Below are 24,546 nucleotides of genomic sequence, written 5' to 3'. Positions count from 1 at the left end.
TGGAAGGTCAGATCTGTCTCCCCCTCAAGTGTGGAGGCACCAGGACTAACCAGAGCCACGCAGTACCAATCTCTGAGGTACCTGACACCCTGCATCAAGACCAACCACAAGAGTCCAGTCAGGACTCCAACTTCCCAGGAAGCCAACAACTGTCAAGGGACCTCAGCATCCCTGAGACCGACTCTTGGAGTGGCCCAGCAGTCCTGAAATCGTTCCTGCCAACTGTCTGCTCCTGACCGTAAAGATCACCTTTGCTCACAGATTCCAGCCGTCCTACCTGCTCAGTACCAAACCCACCAGGCCTGGGTAACAACAAACTGGCTGTGCTTCTGAGTCCCTTGCGATCTGAGCCTCCGCTTGGGAGCTCTCAGACTGGTCTACAAGTCTTAATTTGCAGCCTGTCTGTTTCTCTGTGGGGCCCCCCCCTTCTTCTTAGCACCTCATTTATCAATGCCTTCAGCAGTGTTCTCCCAGTCGAATCCGGTACTCTTCAGATAAACCGCTGGCAGAACGTTGGACTTTGGCTTACTACCACTCCGAACAAAGAAGGTGAACCCTTAGAACCGTCTGCCCGATTTTCTATGCATTTCTGCTTTTCCTCCCGTAGGAATCCATTGTGCGTAACTGAGCACAACTGTGAACTATTTTTCAAACAGTGCTTACCATTGAACAAAGTTATTGGTTTGTTAAAATATACACAAATAAGTGTTATTTTTCTAAATTGATCACGGATTTATTCTTTGAGGGGGTGTCATATTAACAGCCTCTGTGAGTACAATAAGTACCACTCTCTGATAAGCCCAACTGCTCATCCACACTACCACACATAGAGCGTTAGTATTATCTTCTTTTGCCTCTGTCAGCCAATGAGGGACTCACTGGACCCCTTACACAGTGTACTTCTTTTTAGTGCACTATACAGAGACAGCCAGCTTCCTACAGTGTATGGAAATTCTATCACAAATAAATGTCTGCCTAAGCTTCTTTATGCACAAGTTACTACTTGTGTAACGATATATCTGTAAGAGACAATAGTTAGTGATAGATTCCTTACCTTAGAATATCCCCAGGTGTCAGACTGGATCCGGAATTTTTTTTCGTAGCAGTACCCATGCGCGTTGGTAGACGTCGTCCGCGGCTCTGCGTCCGTCGTCGGCGTCGTGGGCGCCGTGATGACGTCGTCGGAGTACTTAGACGACGCCTCAGCGTGCTGACGTCAGTTCTTATACACAGCTTTTCCGCGCCAGAAACGCAGAGCCATGATAAAAACCAACGCTGGTGCCATGAAACTAGGGCCCTGAAAGGGGATGACCTTAACCCTAGATATCGGTTCGCAGAACGGGGAGGATGGGTGGGTCGGTAAGGAATTCATCACTAACTAATGTCTCTTACAGATATATCGTTACACAAGTAGTAACTTGTGCATCTGAAAGAGACACGTTAGTGATATATTCCTTACCTTAGAATAGATACTCCAGCAATAAAAACCCCGGTGGTGGGTCTGCGAACCAATAATCACACCAGAAAGTCCTGGAGGACGGAACAGCCAAAGAAGCCATCCCTCCGGACTTGGCTGTCCAGGCAGTAGTGTCTTGCGAACGTGTGCAGCGAGGCCCACGCAGCTGCCTGACAAATGTCCTGCAAGGGGACTCCCCGGCCCAGGGCAGTAGTAGTCGCCGTGGCCCGAGTGGAATGGGCCCTCAGCCCAACAGGAGGTTCCTTTTTAGCCAAAGAGTAGCATGCCTGGATGCACAACACCGCCCGTCCCTTCTTAGCGCCCACGTAACCAACAAAGAGTTGGTCATCCACCCGGAACTGGCGTGTGTGATCCAGATAGTATGAGAGCGCTCGTTTTGGGTCCAGACGGTGGAGCCTCTCTTCCTCTTTCGAGGGATGAGGAGGCGGAAAGAAGGTGGGCAAGGTGATGGACTGCCCGATGTGTAAGGCTGTGACTACCTTGGGCAGGAAAGAGGGTCTTGTCCGCAACACAACCTTGTCCGGATGGACAGAAAGGAAAGGAGGTTTGGAAGAAAGAGCCTGGAGCTCACTCACTCTCCTGGCAGAGGAGATGGCAACCAGGAAAGCAGTCTTCAGAGTAAGAAGGTGGAGAGGACAGTTATGAAGTGGCTCAAAGGGAGCACGCATCAGATAAGTAAGTACAAGGATCAAGTCCCACTGAGGCATCACGAATGGAACAGGAGGGAACATGTGTATGATGCCCTTCAAAACCCTATTTACAATTGGGGACTTGAACAAAGATGGCTGATCAGGTAGCCTTAAGAAGGCGGAAAGGGCAGAAAGGTAGCCCTTGATAGTGCCCAGAGCAGAGCCCTGCTGGGCACGAGAAAGAAGGAAGAGGAGAACCTCAGAAAGGGGGGCAGAGAGTGGATCCACAGCCTTTGCTGTGAACCATGCCACAAATCTGTTCCACCTGCAGGCGTATACCGACTTTGTGGAGGGACGCCTGGCTGCCAGAATGACATTACAGACTTCAGGAGGCAAGTCAAATGGCCTCAACTGTCGCCGCTCAATCTCCAAGCAAGGAGCTGGAGACTGGGCAGGTTCGGCTGGAAGACCGTCCCCTACTGCTGCGACAGAAGGTCCTCCCGAAGAGGCAGACAAATCGGGGGATCGACAGACATGCTGAGTAGCTCTGGTTACCAATATCTTCGTGCCCAGTCCACAGCCACAAGGATAACCTGGGCCCCGTCGCGCCTGATCTTCTTCAGCACTCTGGGCAGAAGTGGTATAGGTGTAAAGGTGTACAATAGACCGCAACTCCACTCGCGATGAAAAGCGCCTTCGAGCGAGTGCCGCCTTGGAAATTCCAACATGCAGAACCGATGACATTGCGCGTTCTCTTCTGTGGCGAATAGATCTAACCAAGGCTCTCCCCACTGCTGAAAGAGGCCTTGCGCCACGTCCGAGCTCAGACGCCATTCGTGATCCATCATGCACCGACGGCTGAGTTCGTCCGCCCTGGTGTTCAAGGAACCTGCCAGGTGTTGAACCACTAGGGTCACGCTCTGATGTTCCAGCCACTGCCAGAGGCGCAGATACTCCTGGCATAGGGTCCACGGCCCCACCCCGCCCTGTTTGTTGCAGTACCACATGGCGGTGGTGTTGTCCGTGAACACCTGCACTACAATCCCCCGGACAGAGGGGAGGAATTCCTTCTGTGCAAGTCGGATCGCCCGCAGTTCCAGAAGGTTGATGTGGAGCTGGGACTCCGCCGGAGACCAGAGGCCTCTGATCTCCGCCTCTCCCATGTGGCCCCCCCCCCAGCCCTGGTGGGACGCGTCTGTCACAACTACGTGCTCCGGTTGGGGTAGGGAGAGAGATCTGCCGCTGACCCAATCGCGGTCTGTGAGCCACCACTGCAACTATCTTGCAGTGCCCTCCGAGATCAAGACATGGTCGGACAAGTTACCCTGATGCTGGGCCCACTGAAACTTCAGGTCCCACTGCAGAGCCCGCATCCGTCACTTGGCGTGATGCACCAGAACGATGCAGGAGGCCATCAGCCCCAGAAGCCGCAGCGTCAACCTAACCGAGACTCAGGATAAAGGCTGAAAGATCGGAAAACAGAGCCTGAATATCCCGAACCCGCTGTTCGGGAGGATAAACCCGAAACTGCGCTGAATCTAGAACCGCCCCGATGAAGAGGAGCTTCTGAGAGGGACACAGGTGTGACTTCGGCACATTGATTGAGAACCCCAGCAGATGCAGTAGGTCAGCCATAGTCTGGAGGTGGCTGACAACTGTCTGGGGCGAGCCCGCCTTCAACAACCAGTTGTCGAGGTAGGGGAAGACTGAAACCCTTAACCTGCGCAGATGAGCTGCGACCACAGCCATCACTTTCGTGAACACCCGTGGGGCGCTGGTAAGGCCGAAGTGGAGCGCGGTAAACTGAAAGTGCTCGTGGCCTACCGTGAACCGCAGGTAACGCCGGTGGGCCGGCAGGACGGGTATGTGAAAATAAGCGTCCTGCAAGTCCAATGCTACCATCCAGTCTCCAGGGTCTAGGGCAGCTAAGACCTGAGCCAATGTCAGCATCTTGAACTTCTCCTTCCGGAGGAAGCCGTTGACGTTCTATAGGTCCAAGATAGGGCGTAGGCCCCCTTTGCCCTTCTGGGATACCAGAAAGTAGTGGGAGTAACAACCACACCCTACTTCTGGCCCAGGAACGCGCTCGATGGCCCCCTTGGCCAAGAAGGCCGTAACTTCCTCTTGTAGAAGTCTCAAGTGATCCCCCGACACGCGGTGGCACTGCGGTGGTATGGCTGGAGGGGACGCCTCGAAGGGGAGGGAGTAGCCCCTTCGGACGATTTGCAGCACCCACCTGTCCGAAGTGACAGTGCGCCAGTGGTGGTGGTGATGGCGAACCCTGCCCCCCACTGGCGTCACATGGGCCTGAAAGCACGGACTAGGAGGGTTTTGAGGCGGATGCTGCAGCAGTAGGTGTGGACTGGCCTCACCGTTGTCCCCGACCGCTGCCACGTCGGTTTCCACGTCCACCACGATGCTGGATGGTAGTCTGCGGCCCATGGCTGGCAGAACGTGTGGGTGCGCCCCTTCCTTGGCCACGAAAGGAGCGAAAGGCAGCCGTTTGCTGGCGCGGGCCGAGAGGCCCAAGGACTTGGCCGTAGCCCTGGAGTCCTTAAAGCGCTCAAGCGCATGGTCTGCCTTGTCGCCAAAGAGGCGACGACCATCGAACGGCATGTCCATAAGTGTGTTTTGAACATCATCCGAGAAGTTGGCAGATCTCAACCAGGCGTGGCGACAAATCGCCACCGTCGTTGCCATCGCTCTGCCCAGTGAGTCAGTAGTGTCCAGCCCACACCGGATGGAATAACACAATAAAAGAGTTGAATTAGTCGCGTAAATAGCTTGATGCCTCCTTTGAAAAACGCAATACTGGAAAAAGCTATGAATACCCTGATAAAAAGATGATACTTTTTCAGTTTAAATCAATTCAACGTATATGTTGTCGAACAATTCATAAAATATATTAGAGATACAAGCACAGTATAGCTTCTACAAATATTATTACAAATGTTTAAAATTCTTTCATAATAATTTTATTATTTCATTATGCTGTCATTTCCTACTATTGTCTTGGTGTTCTAATACTGTTATCTTATTTGTCAGTGTTTTCATATTATCTTTATGATTTCTGTATGACCCGTCATACTTGTCTAAGGTGTATTAATAGGGTAAGGAATAGATGGTGTTAATGGTAAAGTTGTTTTCCTTACCAATGATAAATTACCATAACCAAACTACCTTTTATCACAATTAAACTACTTTTTTCTGTTTAAAATTAAGCCAAATTGTGGTTTAAAACAGAGGCCTCCATCCTACCGCTTTTCTAATAGGGTACTTGATTGTTTAAAATATAGGACTTAGCTATTCTGCACAGCTTCCTTTTTGATATTGATATATTAAGAAATTAATCTTTTTAAAGATAAAATTCAATGATGCATTTTTTTGTTAAATTTGATATGTTGAATAATTTGTCTAAAATGAATTATGTTTAATGGTTAATTTTTCTTTTGTCAAAAGAAATAGAATTTTTTAAAATTTGTATACTAAACTATACTCTTAATTTACAGAAAATTGAATTCTGTCTTGAGAAAGGCGCTGGTCGCCGAAACGCGCGTCGACACACAACTTATATCTCACTGTTAAAGAATCTGCAATTGTTATTTTTTACTTTTGTCTAATTTGTAATTTTCAATGTTTTTTAAAAAAAATGGTTTTATAATATAATTTTATAAATGGTTCTTCATTTTTTTGTATGTGCCTTTTGTGATATACCTGTTTACGCTTTATGAATTTTTAAAATAAATTGTTTAATAAAACTTAGCTCATAATTGGAAGCTGTTCAGTCTTAGTCTCTGTCTTACCACCATTGCGTGGGCAATTCATTGTCTCCGCCTAGGTTGTTTTTTACACTGCGAAGTGACAGTGCGCCAGTGGTGGTGGTGATGGCGAACCCTGCCCCCCCACTGGCGTCATATGGGCCTGAAAGCACGGACTAGGAGGGTTTTGAGGCGGATGCTGCAGCGGTAGGTGTGGACTGGCCTCGCCGTTGTCCCCGACCGCCGCCACGGCGGTTTCCACGTCCACCACGATGCTGGATGGTAGTCTGCGGCCCATGGCTGGCAGAACGTGTGGGTGCACCCCTTCCTTGGCCACGAAAGGAGCGAAAGGCAGCCGTTTGCTGGCGCGGGCCGAGAGGCCCAAGGACTTGGCCGTAGCCCTGGAGTCCTTAAAGCGCTCAAGCGCATGGTCTGCCTTGTCGCCAAAGAGGCGACGACCATCGAACGGCATGTCCATAAGTGTGTTTTGCACATCATCCGAGAAGTTGGCAGATCTCAACCAGGCGTGGCGACAAATCGCCACTGTCGTTGCCATCGCTCTGCCCAGTGAGTCAGTAGTGTCCAGCCCACACCGGATGGAATAACACGCCGCATCTCGACCATCCACAAGGGCATGGCCGAGTTTAGCCCGGACCTCCACCGGGCATTCTGGCAGCACGGCCTCGACCGTATCCCACAGAGAGTGGGTGTAGCGGCCCAAGAGGCATGCAGTATTGACTGACCGCAATCCTAAACTTAGGGAGGAGAATACTCTCTTTCCGTATTGCTCGTACCTCTTGGATTGCCGGTCGGGGGGAGCAGACGGTAATGCAGTCAGGGTATTAGAGGTCGTTCGGAGCCGGGCGGTGGTGCCTGGCCACGTTCCTATCCACAGGCTGACCTGTGGCAGGCTTGGACCAAGTGCCCAGAAGAACGTCTGATAGGGCCTCATTAAACGGCAGCAAAGGCTCGGCCGAGCTTGCCTGCGGTTTAAGGACCTCAGTGAGGAGGTTAGTCCTCCCGGCCGCGACGGGGAGCTCAAGGCCCAAGGACCTGGCCGCCCTCATCAGCACCACGCTATAGGCAGCCCCCTCCTCCGTAGCCACGCTAGGAGGGGAGACAAAACCAGTGTCGGGCGAAGTGTCCAGACCACTGCCATCCCCAAGCTCTCCTGTCCAGTCCGTAGAATACTGACACTCGCGTGCCAGAGGGTCCTCAGACCCCTCCCGGCCCCCCTCGTCACCCATCGCCTGGTACTCAGGCTCACAGGATGGGGCCAGGTCATAGAAATAGAAATCTCCCATCGGCGCCGAGCGGCGCCGCTCTGACGCCGGACCCGAACCGAGGGCAGGACCAGGGATTGCCTCGTCCTGGGACGGCACCGGGGGTGACACCCTTGGGGCCGGCGGCGGCGAGGTCGTGAGGTCGACCGGCGGCGACCCGGATCCGGATACAGTGGGGCCCTGCGGCGTCGGGACCAATGGCGCCGGGGCCGGAGCACCCGACGTAGCCGGGGCCAAAGCACCCGGTCCGCGTGGGGACCCAGTCGGGACCGCTTGGCCCGAAGGCACCGCGGAACCCGACGGAGGAGCGAGCGACCTCATAGCCATGAGGAAGTCATCAATCTCCCCCGGCGTCGCGTTCTGCCCAGGGACCGGCGGGTATGGAGCAGGCCGCAACACCTGCGGCTCGCGGTGTCTCCCGAACCCCCAGCCGCATCGCGCGAGCGTCGGAGGGGGGGGAGGAAGTCAGAAGAGCGATGACGTCTCTTCAACTTCTTGTGCTTACCTGAGGAGCCCGAAGACAGTGGATGACTCCTGTGGTGGCTCCAACCCCGCGACCGGTCCCTCGACCTCCTCGCGGACCGGGACCTCGAGCGGCGCGGGGCTGACTGCCGGAGCTCGAGTCGCTTGCGGGACCGCTCCCGCCTAGCCTTAGACGTCAGGGCTCGACAGTCGGAGCAGTCCTTGTCGTCGTGGTCGAGGCCAAGGCAATGAAGACACCGGCGATGGGGGTCGGTAACCGACATCAGTCGGTCTCAGTCGGTCCCAGTCGGCGCAGGGTTTGAACCCGGGCATCCCTACCGGCACCGTTGGAGTCGTACAGACTTCGAAGCAGATCAAAAATGATCGAAAAAGTTTCGTAAAAAATAGACTAAGGGTACCACTTTTTCCGGATCAGCGCTTGCTGGCGCGGAAAAAAGAATAACTGACGTCAGCACGCGGAGGCGGCGTCTAAGTACTCCGACGGCGTCATCACGGCGCCCACGGACGACGCCTTCCGACGCGCATGGGTACTGCTACGCAAAAAAATTCCGGATCCAGTCTGGGGATATTCTAAGGTAAGGAATCTATCACTAACGTGTCTCTTTCAGATATTCCTTGCACAGTTGATGGTTCATATTCTTCTCAACTTTGTTTAGATAAAGAGCAGGTGAAATCGGATATGGGTTCATCCAGTACTTTTAATGATCTACTTTGCCCTCCTATTGTCTGTTAATTAGTTTAAAAATGTTCTTTTTAATTTCTTGTCCTGAAATAATTCCATTGTTAAGTCTGCAAAGTTCTAGGAGGCCATTTCTATCTTATACAGTATTTTTTATACTTGAGTAGTAGTATGCTGGCAGTGGTTGGTAGTACTGTTTGTGACTCAGCAAATCATTTTACTTTGGGTTATTTACTTGAGTCTAACTGAGCTTAAGCTTTCAGTGTGCCATCTATAAATGAAGACGTGTATGTATTATTTGTTATAACAAGGAACACCTTAAAGAACGGTCTTTAACAACTTCTTTGGTGCATTTTATTCTGGTAAGTTCCTGTAATTATATATTGTAACTTTCTAAGTTTAAAAATTGGGCACCTTTTATTTGTGCCTTTTCCTACTGAAAAGTACTTTGCTCTTTAACGTATTTCCTTGTATTTAACTTTTTGCATGACGAGGTAGAATTGCCCAGTTGCAAATGCCTGCAGATTTTCCTCTTTGAATTATCTGTGTAGAGAGTAGACAGACACAATCACAGTCTGCTCAATCTTCAACAGTTTCTCGCTTTTCAATACAGCGCGAACAAAGAAGCAACGTGAGGTTTTGCTTGTCAGGTCTATCCTTTTCAGCTGGCAATTGCTAGTCGCGTTTCACATTATTTTGTTAGCAGGGAGGAGTAAAGGAACTGAGCTTTACATATTTTTTTTTTTTTTTAAAGACAGTACATAAGAATGTAGTCCACCGCACTGGATGTTCGTCAGAGAAATCTTTTTTGTTGTGGCAAATGCTGTTAGACATTTAATGGCTGCCGGAAGACAGTTGAGTGGCGCACTTGAACTGTAGTACATCACAACAGTGGTTTATGAGCTGTGTTAACCAAAGTCGTGCCGCACTTGCAGTAAGTTATCACTTTTAAAAAATCCTATTCACCATAGTGAAAGGGTATTATAAGTGTAAATGAAATATAAAAAAAAGTATAATCTCTGATATTTATATGGTAATTCTACTTTTTTCTCTTCAAAACAGGGTAGAAAATGTTGATGCGGAGGCAGGTTTATCTAATTGTTAAAGATCTGTTTAAAAGGACATTGTTTCTCCATGTCCTTGAAGTCCAGTCAATGGGTTTCTATTACAGACAGGTAGAGGGAGCCAAGAACAATTGTGTCAAGTACTGAAATGCACACTGAAGAAATACTACAATTAATCCCATCAATGAATATTACAAAAGTGACTCTACTCCAGAAGGAGAACAATTTTATTTTACAGCTATAGGTGGTGAAATCGTCAACAATGATCAAATCTCACACCTTTCTAAAAGATGTAACTTTTGCAACTAATGCTATCATCCATTTATAATTCGGAGTGACTCACTGATACTCTTTTCTGGTACTGAGAACACTCCTTTGTCCAAAACAGAATCTTTTATAGTTTCACATTTTGAATTACTCCCACTGTTAGACTGATAATTCCTGTTAAAATCTTACTTAGAGCAGTACTAAAACACAAACAATTGGTTTCTTGCATAATGGCTTCCTTTGTGAACTTTCCTGCACAAGGGAAACTATTACTGTATGCTGGATAAACGAAACAGGCACTACCAACAAGCACACATTTGCTCCTGGCCTATCGAAGAGAGCCTTCAGTTATGATTTCCACGCTCAAGTAAGAGCACTCTACAGCCTGAAGTTTGCATTTTGAACTCCGTCTCCCAGTGTTGTACGTACCTTTGGCGGCAAGCTACTAACCTTACTGTTGAAGCCCAAGACAATTTGCTGGAACTCTTATTAACTTCAAATAAGAATTCAAGTATTCCATTGAGAGAGAACTACATGTGATCTCTGGAGAGGAGTAACTTGTATATGAACGTCACTATTTGAACTGAGGGAGGTAGAGGGGCACTTAAGTTTGATGTTTCTTGCCGTGTTGGTTAGGTATGATTTTTTTGTATGATGGGCTCTGTGGGGCACTATTAATAAAGTCCATATGTAAATGCAATACATCAATTGTTGGTGAAGAAATGCACTGTTCAATTAGAATACCTTAAAGCTTCATAATCGCACTTCACATTTCATAAAGTAAGCACATGATATTGGCAAGCATTACATGGAAAGTTTGTCAAAGAAATACAAATCTCAAGCCAAGAAAAAAGATAGTAAGGCAGTAGAATTAAAACAACCCATCAACAATATTTAACGAGATACCTCTTCAGCTTCTTGATGACTGGAATTACCAACGAACCAACTCTGTGATGTATTCATTTGATGCCTAAAAATAGGCTTCCATAAAGGAGAAGCAAGAACTGATGTAACTTTTACAGGTGGCACATCAGCAGCAGTACCCAACTCTGAAACAAATTAAATGAAAGCTAACTCTATTAGTCTATGTGTCACTGCATACATGATTTAAGCAAAAGACATTTTTCAAATTAATACAGAAAACAATATATAGCATGTCATCAGGTTTTCATACACATGTATGCATGATTTATATAGCGAGTATGTATACTCATGCAAATTTAAATGTTAGAGCTCACTCCGAGATGTAATTAAAGAAAACAACTAAATAATTTCTTCTGCAATTTAGAAACAAAATAGTTTGTATTCTGAGCCCCACTGAGCAAGCACTTTGAGGTTTCAATCATTTTAACTACTGAAATTTATGGTTAAAATCTGGAGCGAATTTAAAGCTCAGAGATTCATGTTTCTTATCTATATTCCTTTACATTTGCACTGCATTAAAATATCCAAACATCCCTCAGCACGGACAGTGTTGTACATGTAGGATTGCGGTCTTTGTACAACACCAGTGCTTAATGTATTCAACAATAATTTTAAAAAATGGCAGAGCCCAATGAACAAGTTACTTACCTTCAGTAACTATATATTTGTAAGAAATATTAGTTAGTGATAGATTCCTTACCTTAAAATTACCACCAGGCATCAGTCTGGATCTGGAAAGTTGTCCGCAGTACCCCTGCACGTCTAGAGGCGGCGTTGTGCGGCTCCGCGTCCGTAGTTGGCATTTTGGTCGCTGAGATGACGTTGCAGCAGCAGCTACTTAGACGCCGCCCTCACGCGCTGATGTCCGTTTTGTACACGACTTTCCACGCCAGGAACGCAGCGCCATGCAAGATATTGGCCACTGGTGCATTGAAACTAGGGCCCTGAAAGGGATGACGTAACCCTAGAAATCAGTTCGCAGAACGGGGAGGATGGGTGGGGCGTTGAGGAATCTATCACGAACTAATGTTTCTTACAGATATATCGTTACCAAAGGTAAGTAACTTGTTCATCTGAAAGAAACAAGTAGCGATAAGATTCCTTACCTTAGAATAGATACCCCAGCAATACCAACCCAGGGGGTGGGTCTGCGGACCAAGATCACACCAGGAAGTCCCGGAGAACAGTACTGCCAAAGGAGCCGTCTCTCAGGACTTGGCTGTCCAGGCAATAGTGCTTAGTAAAAGTGTGCAACGAGGCCCACGTAGCTGCCTGACAGATGTGGCAGCCTTCACCCTGGTGGAATGGGCGTGCAGCCCCACCGGCGGCTCCTTCTTCGCCAGAGAATAACGGGCTTTAATACACAAGACGACCCATCGGGAGATAGTCCACTTGTGTACGGCCCGACCTTTCTTGGCGCCCACATAGCCAACAAAGCTGTCCATCCACCCGGAACTGTTGTGTGCGATTCAGGTAAAATGATAGCGCACGTTTTGGGTTTAGATGGTGGAGCCTCTCTTCCTCTCTGGAAGGATGCAGAAAGAAGGTGGGAAAAGTGATGGTCTGCCCGATGTGAAAGGCAGTTACAATCTTTGGCAGAAAGTATGGACGTGTTCTGAGCACAACCTTGTCCGGATGGACAGACAGAAAAGGAGGCTTGCAAGAAAGAACCTGGAGCTCACTCACCCTCCTGGCAGAGGTGATGGCAACCAGGAATGCAGTCTTCAAAGTTAACAGACGAAGAGGACAGTTGTGAAGAGGCTCAAAGGGAGCGCACATCAAGTATGTAAGAACCAGGTTCAAGTCCCACTGTGGCATTACAAAGGGAATAGGAGGGAAAAGATGAGTAATGCCTTTGAGGAATCTATTTACAACAGGGGACTTGAAAAGAGAGGGCTGATCAGGAAGCATTAGAAAGGCTGAAATAGCAGAAAGGTAGCCCTTGATAGTGCCTACAACAGAGCCCTCCTGGGCCAAAGAAAGAAGGAACAGAAGGACTTATGAAAGAGAGGCAGAAAAGGGATCCACTGCCATTGCTGTGCACCATGCCACAAACTTGTTCTACCTGCAGGCGTATGCCATCTTAGTGGAGGGACGCCTGGCTGCCAGAATGACATCACAGACTTCAGGAGGCAAGTCGAAAGGAATCAACTGCCGCGGCTCAATCTCCACGCAAAGAGGTGGAGACTGGACAGGTTCGGGTGGAGGACCGTCCCCCTGCTGCTGCGACAGAAGATCCTGCAGAAGAGGCAGACGAATCGGGGATCGGTGGTCATACTGAGTAGTTCGGGATACCAAACTCTTCTAACCCAGTCCGGAGCCACAAGAGTAACTTGGGCCCGGTCGCGCCTGATCTTCTTCAGCACCCTGGGCTGAAGTGGTGTAGGCAGAAAGGGGTACAACAGACCGCAACTCCACTCGCGATGATAAGCGTTGCCTAGTGAATGCCACCTTGCAAATGCCAACGTGCAAAACAGCTGACATTGCGTGTTCTCTTCGGCGGCGAACAGATCTAACCAAGGCTCTCCCCACTGCTGAAAGAGACCTGCCACCACCTCCGAGTGAAGACGCCATTTGTGATCCACCATGCACCGGCGGCAGAGTTCATCCACCCTGGCGTTCAGGGAACTTGCCAGGTGTTGAACCACCAGGGACATGCCCCGATGTTCCCGCCATGTCCAGAGACAAAGAGCCTCCTGGCATGGGGTCCACGACCCCACCTCGCCTTGTTTGTTGCAGTACGACATGGCGGTGGTGTTGTCCATGAACACCTGCACTACTCTTCCTCTGACAGAAGGAAGAAATGCCTTCAGTGTAATACAAATCGCCTGAAAATCCAGAAGGTTGATGTGGAGCCCGGACTCTGCGGAGACTAGAGGCCTCTGATCTCTGCCTCTCCCATGTGGCCGCCTCATCCCAGTAGTAACACATCCGTCTCAACTGTGAACTCTGGCTTGGGAAGGGAGAGGGATCTGCTGTTGACCCAATCCTGGTCCGTTAGCCACCACTGCAGTACGAGTTACTTTCCTTCGGTAATGATGTATCTGGTAAAGACTATTCTAGCCGCAGATTCCTTAACGTAGAATTATCCCCAGGCGTGAGACTGGATCCGGAAATCTTTTTCCCAGCATCCCTGCGTGCCGGGGGTACAGCATCACACGGCTCCGCCCAGGCGTCCCCCGCGTACGTGACGTCAGCGAGGTCACAAGTCCCACCCCGGCGCGCCTACATCAGTTTTTTCCTTTTCCGCATGCGACGCAGATCCGGTTCTTGCTCTGAGTCTGTTTAGGCCCTTTTTCCTTCGATCTTGGTGTATTGTGGGAACAGTGCGCGGATGCCTTCAGGCTTCAAAACGTGTACGTCCTGTGGACGCTTGATGTCGGCGACGGACCCTCACCTCATTTGTATGGGGTGCTTGGGGGAGGATCACAACTCGACGGACTGCGAGGCGTGTCAGCAATTGAAGCCGAAGTTGCGGTGGGAACGCCGCATGAAACTCCTCTCGGCTTGCATGTCCAGATCGGCTTTGTCTCCTCGCTCAGCTTCTGTGGAGGCTTTTCAGAGCGGCCGTCGTTGTCGTCCTCATCTATCTACTGTGCCTCAAAAGCGTCGCTCCCCTGTGGGTAAGTGTCGCAGTTTGTCCCCGAGGGCTGGTTTTTGGTCTGTTGGGGGCGTGGGCTCTCTCCACGGGTGATGTGGCCCAGCGTTTCGTCCCCCTATCAACCGTTCCCTGGTGAGGGGGCGTTGAGAGCCCAAATGGAGACATATGCGGCGGCTTTGCAGGCCACGCTGGCTTCTCCTTCTCCTCCTTCACCTCCTAGGACGTCGGCGGATCCCTTGCGCCATGTGGGGCCCTCCGCAGCGTCGCCGGCGGCTTCAGCCCCGGTGCCGATTGGTTCAGCTCCAGGTTTGGAGGATGTGGTGCCGTTGTGATTAAATATAAATGTGAAACAGCTTAAATCAATAGATTCGGCAGGACCAAATGTTCAAAATGCTCTTCCAGCGAACCCGACTGTCAAGGCAATCGTTTTTTTTTAATGTGTGCACTTATGCCCATGTAGCACTCTGACAGATATTCAGGACAGGCACTTTGCATGCTAGCGCTGTAGTAGCTTCCTTGGTTCAAGTGAAATAGGCTTCAAACCTTGAGGTAGCTGCTTCTAGGCTAGCACATAGCAGATTTTAATGCAGAGGACTATCCACCTAGTTAGTTTCTGCACTTCCTTGTCTTGCCTTTCTTTGCTGCTAAGAAGCATACAAACAGTTGGTCAACCATCCGATAGTCCCCGATTCAATCAATATAGAAACACCTGAGCGCTGTCTTGAGGGCCAAACGATGCAGTCTCTCCTCCTCTTTCGCAGGGTGAGGCAGGGTAAAGAGACACATAAGAGCGATAGCTCACAGTGTGGAAATATGTTGCTATCTTTGGCAGGTATGCACTGATTTTGAAGGTGGATGGTCGGCTGACAATCACATCAACAACTTTGGTATGAAAATTAAAGGAGAATGCCAGTCACCACTCAATCTTGAAACATGTAGGTGAAAAGTGAGAAGGCCCAGGTGCCGGGCCCTGCCCTGTTGCTGTGACCGTAGATTCTTGAAAAAGCGGCTGCTTGATCGGAGACAGGTACTCATGCCCAACAATTCTGTATAGCACACTTCCATGGTTCAATATGGAACCAACAAGGTGACTTGAAGTCAGTCAGTCTTGATCTTCTCCAGAATTTGAGCCAAGACGGGTAAAGGCAGAAGGAACTCTAGCACGAGAAAATAAAAACATTGTGCATTCTCAGCAGTGGTAAAAAGATCGAGCAGGGTTCCCCAAATTTTTGGAATATGCACTGCACCATCTCCATGTGCAACTGCCATTCATAATCGGCTAGGCATGCGCAACTGAGTTTGTTCATCTGGTGTTCAGATATCCCGCAAGGTGCCTCACAACCAAAGCAATGCCCATTTAAAGATGGGAAGAGTCCCCAGGCACAAGGCTCCAGACACCACTTCTTTCTGTTTGTTGCAGTACCACATGACAGTGGTGTGGTCTGTGAGTACCAGACAAGCCTCTCCTCGACCGATGGTGTGAAGGCCTTCAACGCTAAGCCTTAATGCTGGGCCCACTGGGACTTAAGATCCCACTGCAGAGCTTGCATGTGCCATCTGGCGTGCTGGACAAGTTGGATACCGGAGATCAGGAGCTCCAAAAGCCTCAACACCATCTTCATGAGGTCAGATCACTGGCTGAAATATAAGGATAATATCCCAAAGTCCCAGACTTTCCTTTCAGCACTTTTCAACACAGCACCTTATCCAGGATAGGTCCAATGAAAGGGTGGATCTGAGAAGGAGTCAAGTTTGGCATGTTGATAGTGAACCCCAAAGGTGTAAGGAGGTGGGCCATCGTCTGGAGGTGGTCTACGACTGCCTGGTGAGAAACCTGGGTGAGTGTGAGCATCTTGAATTAGTCTTTCCACACTAAGGCATTGAGAGGGCATAGATCTAAAATAGGACGAAGGCCTCTGTCCTTTTTCGAGACAAGGAAGTAGAGTGAGAAGCACCTAATTCCTACTTTTGAGGCTGGAACCTTTTCTATGGTTCCTTTGGCAGAAAGAGCCTGCATATCCTGCTGAACAATGAACATGTGTTCCTCAGGCAGCTGCGTTGGCAATTGTGGTGGAGTAGAAAGGAACTGGAAGGTGTAACCCACTAGACAAGTTGGAGGACCCTTGCGTCCAAAGTGATGTTTTGCCAACATTGGAGATAATGTCTGACCCTGCCTTCTAGAAGGTCAGTGTGTGTCAAAAAGGACACACTAAAGCGTCTTTGCAGTTGTGGTTGCTGGAGGCACGGGGTACTGAGCTGAACATTGTCCCCAATATCCTCAACATTGTCTCTGTGTACTATGGCCAAACTGGCTGAGCTAGCTGTTGTGTCTGCGGTGAGATCTGGTGTTGGTGGTATTGAATACCCCTAGCATTGCCAAAAAATGGGTAAAACTGCTGAGGTAATTGTACAGTAGAGGCAGACAGCTCCAGAGAATACTCTGTGGCAAGACTCTCCTTTACAGTGTTCCAAGGTAGTCTCTTTCTTAACATGTCCATCAAACATGCCTGGACATCTCCAGATAAGTCCCTATACCTCATTCAGGCATGGCGCATAAGCACCACACTCGTGCCCATTGCTCAACCCAATCAGCCAGTTGTGTTGAGGCCAGACATGTATACAAACTTTTTCTGCATCCTTTTGTCCTGTATGGTTAGGACTAAAGACACCAGTATATCCACTGGAACTTTCGGTAAGATTTGATCAACAGCATCCCATAATGCATGATTGTAGCAGCGTTAGAGGCAGTTGGCATTAAGTTATAGCAAAGCAAGGCCAGCCGAAGAAAGCATGTGCTTGACAAGTTTCCATTCGCTTAGATCCACAGCTAGGGGGAGTTGTGAAAAGGCGCTGGGGTTGACTCTGCAGGTGGAAGGTTGGAAAATAAGATTTGCAGGGCGTAGGGTGTTGCATCATAAAGTTACGATTCTCGGGTGCCGGTCTGTATTGACGAGCTACCTATAAATTAACTGGGGGGGCTAAACATGGCTTTGACCAACTGCCCAAGAGGTTATCTGTTAAGGTCTCATTAAATGGTAGTAGCGGTTCAGAGGGGGACTCGACAGGCTGAAGAACCCCAGTCAAGACATTAGATCTAACCTCCAGAGTAGGAGGCTGCACGTCAAGGACCTCTGCAGCCCACCTCATGCCCATCACAAAACAGGCACTCTCCTCACTGGCAGGACTGGCTGAGAGACAAGCCCAGTGTCTGGGAACGTGTTCAGACCATTGGCATTCTGTAGTTTAGCATACTGATTGCCCTCATCATATTGAGGGGTGAATTTGTCCCCTTCATCGTAATCATTATTATCAAAACCTAATCCAAAGATGTGATGTAAAGTATAAGCTCTACCTTGTGGTAAGGGTAAGTGTGAAGGAATTGTTATAGGTTGTGCCCCTAGAGGATCGATCGTAGCGCAGCCATGCCTAGATTGAGTCCGGCTTAGAGCCCAAGACCACTATGGGTATTGGCTTCTCTTCTGGCATCATTGGCGCCGGTGCAGAACCCAATGGGAGTTCAAAAGGCACCGGCCCTTCTAAGGACGAGCCAGTCAACAGTATCCTGACTGGAGGCCTCTGAAAATCCTGGGACCAGAAGGCACACCAGAGGGAGCCGGAAAGCATGCCAAATATATGCAGCATGGCCTCTGTAATGGACTTTAGTTGCTGCAACATCTCAGATGGACCGGTAAATTGGGGCTGCCGGGTGCATCAGGACCAAATCCCAGATCAGCTCCTCAGACATTTAGTAGTGATACTGGGAGACACAATGATGCCTTTGCACTCTCTTTGAAGTAAGAGTGGCGGCAAGGGGTGGATTCCCAGTCAGATTTCATTTACTTCTTTTTAGACTTACCTGAAGACTTAGACCGTGAGGACCTGCCTAAGGAGCGACTTCAGGAGAAGAAACAAGACTTTCTTTTCGATTTTGAACGGTCATGGCACAGAGTTTTCCGAAGCATGGAAACTAGAGTTTTGCTTCACTGTCCTGTATAGCCTTCAAGATCATATGAGCTCAATCAATGCAGAACCTGGAGTCATGCTCCGACCCTAGGCACCACAGACATGCCTTGTGGGTATCTGTTACAGACATCTGTTTGCAACACTTCCTGAAAGGTTTAAATCCTGTCATTTTGGGAGGTGACATATCACTTCCACAATGGTTAAAGAAAGTTTTGGGAGAAAAATACTCATCGTAAACGAAATGATTAAGCTTTGGATTCCCACACCTGAAAGCGGGGAAAGAAAGCACATTATGTCAGCATTCTTGGCTGGCATCTATACACAGCACATTCGTTACTTCTGGAGTGGAACGTCAGTACAGAGCCACATGATTCCATTTACCAGTCCTCACGAGTATTGCTTTTGAGTTTACGAACACATTCTGTTTGGGGAATATATTCGCAAGATGAGGAATCTGTGGTTAGATGTATTCAACAGAATGTCATTTTTTATCAGTTCTTTTTATTAAGCAGTTGATTAAGAACACAAGTCATGTTATGTTATGTGATTTATAAAGCGCATGGCTGTCCCAGCGCTAAAGAGCAGGGATAGAGAAGAGCTACTGAAATAGCCATGTCTTTACTGCTTTTCTAAACACCAAGGGATTGGGAGTGTTCCTGCTAGGGGTCGGCAATGAGTAGGAGCTAACTTTGAAGGAGAGGCCTCCAGCTCTGGCTCTACGGAAGCGTGGCACCCGCATCAGATAAAGAGCCACAGAGCGCAGAGCACGGCAGGGAACAAAGTGACAACCCAGGTTTCTGAGGATCGCCGGGCAGGAGCCCGTCAAATCTTTATGGATAACACAGAGTGCCTTGAACCGGACTCTTTGCGCCACAGGAACCCAGTGGAGTCGGAGCAGCACCCCTGAGACCGAGCTGTACTTAGGCAATGCAAATAAAGTGCAAGCTGACGCATTCATGGTGCGTTGGAGCCATTAAAAGCAAAGCAATGTTCACTTTAAGGGCCGCTTGCATGGGGCCTTTGCACATCATAAATAGAACACTCCGAAATCCTTGGAGTAGGCCCCCACACACTGAAGCTGTTGCAAACTCTACCCCCCATTCTGCTATGTGTTAGTGATTACCCCCTCTCCGCCCATTTCTTGGCAATTTGTGCTCCTGCATGGTTTCCATGGACCCCATATCTTTTAGAAAATGTGCAGGCAGCCTCGGGAGCGGTATGTTACCTCTTCCGCAAGCTGGCCCCAGTCCAGGCCCTCCTTGCAGTCGCTGGTCACAGGGGGCCTGTCTGCACTCCATAGACAGGCTAAATTGGGTTTCGCCACACCTGCAGCCATGTTGAGCCAAGTATTAACATGACTGGGCCATTTCTCTACCAACGACAATCCCAACAGCAACCATTTGGCCTCAAGCAGCACAGGTAGGCCGGTCACCTCCCTAATTGTCTCAATTATTTCAGTCCAAATGTTTTGGATATGTGGACAGGTCCAAAGTGTGTGATAGAACGTGTCCACACCAACACAACCCCTGGGACACTTGGCTGAGTCGATACAACACAAATTGAACACACTTGACCTGGAGAGGTAGGACCTATGCAGTATCTGTAGCTGCACCAAGCAAAACCAAGCCCTTATAGCAATCTCACTGGGGCTCTGCAATACCTCAATCCACTCCTTGTCGTAGAATTTAACATATTTATTGCACAAGTGGGGCCTTGGGAAAGAACTTGTCACATTTTTTATCCTAACAAAATAAAGTTATTTCAGGTTGCAATGATCATCAATTTAAGAATCACACACTAATTTGTTCTAGGCAAATTAGTTTTCGGCAACATGTTGGAAAAAAAAACACTTCTGGGTTATACCAGTGTGACCCATTACTTTACGCATACTTTGCAGTGCCCGGCACCTTCTCTTTTTTTAATTCCACCTCAGTCCCTTCATGTCTTCATTCTGCTCCACAACCAGCCATCGTTTGTTGACTTTTCGACCTTGATCCCTTTTGCTGTCCCGTCTCTCTCCCACCCTTTCACCATGCTAGGAACAACATCCTATCTTTGCCCCATTTTGCACAGATTATTTGGAAAGAGATGTTTATTTATTTATAAAGTTTTATATAGCGTGAACTTGATCCCGAAGGATATCAGAGCGCTTTAAACTGCTTCATGGAAATACTTCATCCGCTAATGTTAAATTCCCAATCCCTAAGGTGCTTCTCTGTAATTCCCCTCTTCCATTCCCTACTTCCCTCTCCTCACCCACATAATCTTTGTGCACTGCCCTTATCCTATTACCTTCTTCCCTCTCCTGACATGGACAATTCTCCTCAGCACAACTCCTCATAGTCACATTGCACATTACAAGTGAAGACTTCCCTCAGTTCTGGGAGATGGGTCTCTCTTCTACACCTGCCTATTCTCTCTTCTATGTGCCTCTCACACATCATCTGGCCTTCTCCCGCACACCTACACCACGCTACACCTACACCCTATCCAAGCATGAAGAGAATGATTGCTCTAGTGAAGGAGAATAGGAGCTTCCTCTCTCCGCTGAAAATGTATTAGAAACAGAGCCAATTTCGTGATCTTCAATAACATCTAGCTTCTTAGTGGACCTAACTTTAGATTTGGGGACTTACAATTTAGCTTTTCCCAACAAGGGCCAGCCTAGCAGTGTTGGAAAGAAACTGAAGATGATCCCAATGGCAAGGTGCCAATCAGCTTGAACACAGACATCTAACTCAATATAACCTCTCCTTGTCTGCAAAATTCAGCCACATCCTGAGATCCTGATTACTGGAGGGTTTATCATTCAGTCTCCGGACGTTTTTAATGACTCTTCAATTACTGTAGTTTTGTTGAACAGTGAATACAGTTTTCTGTAAATGCATTATATCTGTGCCTCTTTCTCTGCAAAAGATCTGTGCAGAATTATGCCATGTTCGATGACTCTACGTGACATCATTAGCTAGATCAAGCGTTTCATTGACGGACCATTCTCAAATAAGGACACTACATAAAACCCAACCAATTCACTTCAGTCTTGACCTGCAGCACCTCCAGATATTTCAGAACTTGTTATTCTACACCCATATAGCCCCGGGTTACAGATCACAGCTGAGATGCACTAGTAATTTCAATGTTTAGCCAAACACACTTCTCTCAGCTATAACTCAAGCCAAAGCTACATGATCCTTTCCTATTCCTATATTGAGACCTGTACACAACTTAGCCAATATTCCTCTGTTCTGATTGGTAACAACTTTGCTATTCTAAATTAGGATCCCACGTGCAACTCTTCCAATGCACCGCAATCTGAACATTTCAAGACTGATGCAACTGTAGCACTGGGATTACATACCTAAGGCACTTGACTTCTGACCTGTGGTACATAATGAGATTCTGTCAGTGAAATTCATATACAGATATGCTCATGCTCCTCGAGGCTGCCCTGCAGCACCCTGATTTACTGTAGCTATAACTGGCTCCATCAATAACTTTGTCCAGTGCCTTTCCTGTCAACAAGTACCCCAGCCCTAATAGTCTAGTTCAAGGGATCTTTGACTCTGCCCCAGTTCATTGGCACCCTGAATCCTTGTTGCTTCTGCAGTGGTCAATCCAAGCTCACTTGTGATTGGTCAGTTAAGGGTGTGTCAAATATGTTGTGCTTTGGGCAATGTTAGCAGATTCACAAATGTCTGGCCCCAAAGCAAGTGACTGTTCCCTTCACAGCCTAAAAGGATGATGACATTTCCATTATGTACAATTTACCAAGTATTACATAACTTTAAACGTAATAAACCTATCTGGTAATGCAGCTTATACTTTGAAAACAAGATTTAACAACAACAACAAAAACGTGAGTTTTCTTGTAAAATTTGATCCCAACATCCAAAGCAAGCAGACATTACCTCGGATAAATACATTAGTGTAATCCATGACAACCACTTACCACAGGAGGATTTAAAACCCAAGGTCTTGGAAGCCAGGCGCCCCATTAGCCGTGCCACAAGAAGCTGCAGATCTAATCCCCAGGTAAGTGCAACATCGGGTAGCCCATAAGCAACAACTGTGAATTTGTAGCCCCATTCATTATTGCTGCTATCTGAATGAAACAGGAACTGCAGACGCGGACCAGCCCTGATGGTCACTTTCTACCAAGAAAAGAGGCAGTAGTTACAAGTCTGGGTTAAAATAAAAGACCTCAATTACAGCCATCGAAAAGGGTGAAGATGTATTTTTAAACAGTAACAAAGGTCATGTGTAATGTAAACATTTTTACTGTATATTTCTATCTGACAAAATATATTTTTGTGGATTCTGAATCAGAGCTATAAAATCTTGGTTATAATTTCATCCTTTTTGGAAAAATACTTTAGGAAGCCATCTATGGAGTATTGCTATCTCTTTTGTCTAAGAACACTTAATGGGAATTAATTGTAACATAAAAATGATTATGAGCTCTAAAGTGAACAGAATATTACAAATATGTAAAAGATGTTCTCCAACATTGTTATTTTTAACTGTTTTAGATGTGAATTGTCGGGTGAAAATGAAACAAGTAATGTGCCTTCAAAACAGAAGCAGCTTAAAAGGATTCTTTTCTAAGGTTAGTTCATCTTAGCTATATCCATACCTCCCTCTCCAGCAGTGACAACGCCATCTGGCACCCATTTTGCTTATATTCTGAAGCATGTAAAACAGACAAGCAATACCAAAAGTAAACAACTGACCAGGGAGGCTGGGAAAGAATCATGAGTTACCAATGCTGGAGAACCACCTCTACAGGTGCATACATTATTTTGCTCCAGCACTGGCTCTTTGGGACATAAAAAACATGGGTACACTGGGCTTGAATCTTTATAACCCTTTAATCAGTGTCTCATGATATGAGTCAATAAGTATGCCATGTCATGATAGAAAAAGTCAGATCTTAAGTAAACACTGATTTTAATGCCATCTCTCTTCTTCGAACACCTTGATTTATCAGTTTCACTTACCTCCACATTTGTTTCTTGCCTGATTGTCTACCTTTTGCTCTTACATTGCTCTTTTAGTTTCCATCTTATCACCACCAAATTACTATTCCTGTCTCACAACTCACTGTCCTTCAATAAATGTTTCTTTCTGGACTCCCAGCTCAGTTTTTCCCATGACTATTTTCTTCCTTCTTTCATCCTCAGTTGTGCACTCACCATTCTCACCCAATTTCTTCCTTGTCTCAACAAGCTTTTTTCGTTTACCATCCTTTTGACCTTCATTCTTCTGCTTTCTTTCCGATGTGGCTCACTATTTTTTATTTTGTGTTGCCTTTTAACACATCTCCATCTTTCTACCCTCACATTTCCCCATATTAATTTATTCAGTCTGCATTTTTCTTATGATGGAAAATATTTCATTTATTCCTTTTTCTAACATCCATTATCCTTTTTTACAGAATTGTTTTGTGTTTGTCTTTGAACATTTTTTGTTTCACTTGTTTCAACCTTCAACTTCCGTCCTATTTCCACCTCACTTTTTTCCCCTTTCTTTCGCCTTTTTCTTTCTATTCACATATTTTATTTCTTTTTTGCTTCCTTTTCTCTCACTTTCTTTTTCTTTCCTTATATTTAGTTCTTTCCTTCTTTCCTTTCATCTTTTTTATATCACATTCCTTTTCATATTCCTTATTTTTCTTGTCATCTTGTCCTGGTTTTGTTTCCATGTTGTCATTCATTCCTTTTATTGTAACAACTTTATTCCTTTGATGTATACTTACTTTCATTTTTGCATTCATCTTTGGTTTATCTGGTCTTGCTTTTATCCATTAACCCTCCTTTTCAGATGTTTTTGTCTGGCTTTCATCCTACCTTTCTGATCTCATTTCTTCAATCTTCATTAGTTAAATCCTTTTAATTCTTCCTGATCTCTTTACCCAGATTTTTTCATCTTCCAATCCTTTAATTTCTTACACCTTTGCATTTATTTACCTCCTTTTTTTCCTTCCACTCTTACACACTTGAAGGTTTCGTTTTCATCCTATCCTATCATTAGTCCACTTTCCTTACTTGCTTTTTTTCCTTCTCTTTTTCACATCCCAATGCTTCAGCTCCTAAATTCTATTCTCTTGCACCATTATTTATGATCTTCTGCTTGAAGTCCTGCATCTCTGACCAAAGGCTTAACGTGACACCGACATGCAACAGCCAAGCCTCAATACCCCTGCTGTAGCTAATGAAGTAGGTGCCTCATCGCTGCCTTGCCATTCACTTTTGCCGGTTCTGTGCATATCTGTAGGAAAATTGCACAGCTGCGGGCTTAGCGTAATCAAAGGAATCACAGCTAGTACTATTTAGATACACCTTACGTTTTCAGCAGCTTGTGGGGGTTGGATGTGCCTAATATGGGCTAGTCGCTGGTTGTAAAGATAGGAGAACTGGCA

The 24,546-nt window shown here is 47.1% G+C and overlaps 1 protein-coding gene across 1 annotated transcript in view; it reads right to left on the bottom strand.

Moving 5' to 3' along the window:
• The window catches only part of ZZEF1 (zinc finger ZZ-type and EF-hand domain containing 1), a 1,627,273-nt gene that overhangs the window by 1,004,194 nt on the left and 598,533 nt on the right, over positions 1–24,546 (bottom strand). The window contains exons 24-25 of the mRNA XM_078679684.1: positions 22,078–22,279; positions 10,547–10,689 (exon numbers count right to left, since the gene is read on the bottom strand). Coding sequence (XP_078535810.1) covers positions 10,547–10,689; positions 22,078–22,279 — 345 coding nt within the window. The remainder of the gene's footprint in view (positions 1–10,546; positions 10,690–22,077; positions 22,280–24,546) is intronic.

Source organism: Lissotriton helveticus, chromosome 3_1 (assembly GCF_964261635.1).
Source record: "Lissotriton helveticus chromosome 3_1, aLisHel1.1, whole genome shotgun sequence".
Lineage (NCBI taxonomy): Eukaryota > Metazoa > Chordata > Amphibia > Caudata > Salamandridae > Lissotriton > Lissotriton helveticus.
The sequence above is the reverse complement of the archived record's forward strand: the minus strand, read 5'-3'. Positions and strand labels throughout refer to the sequence as shown.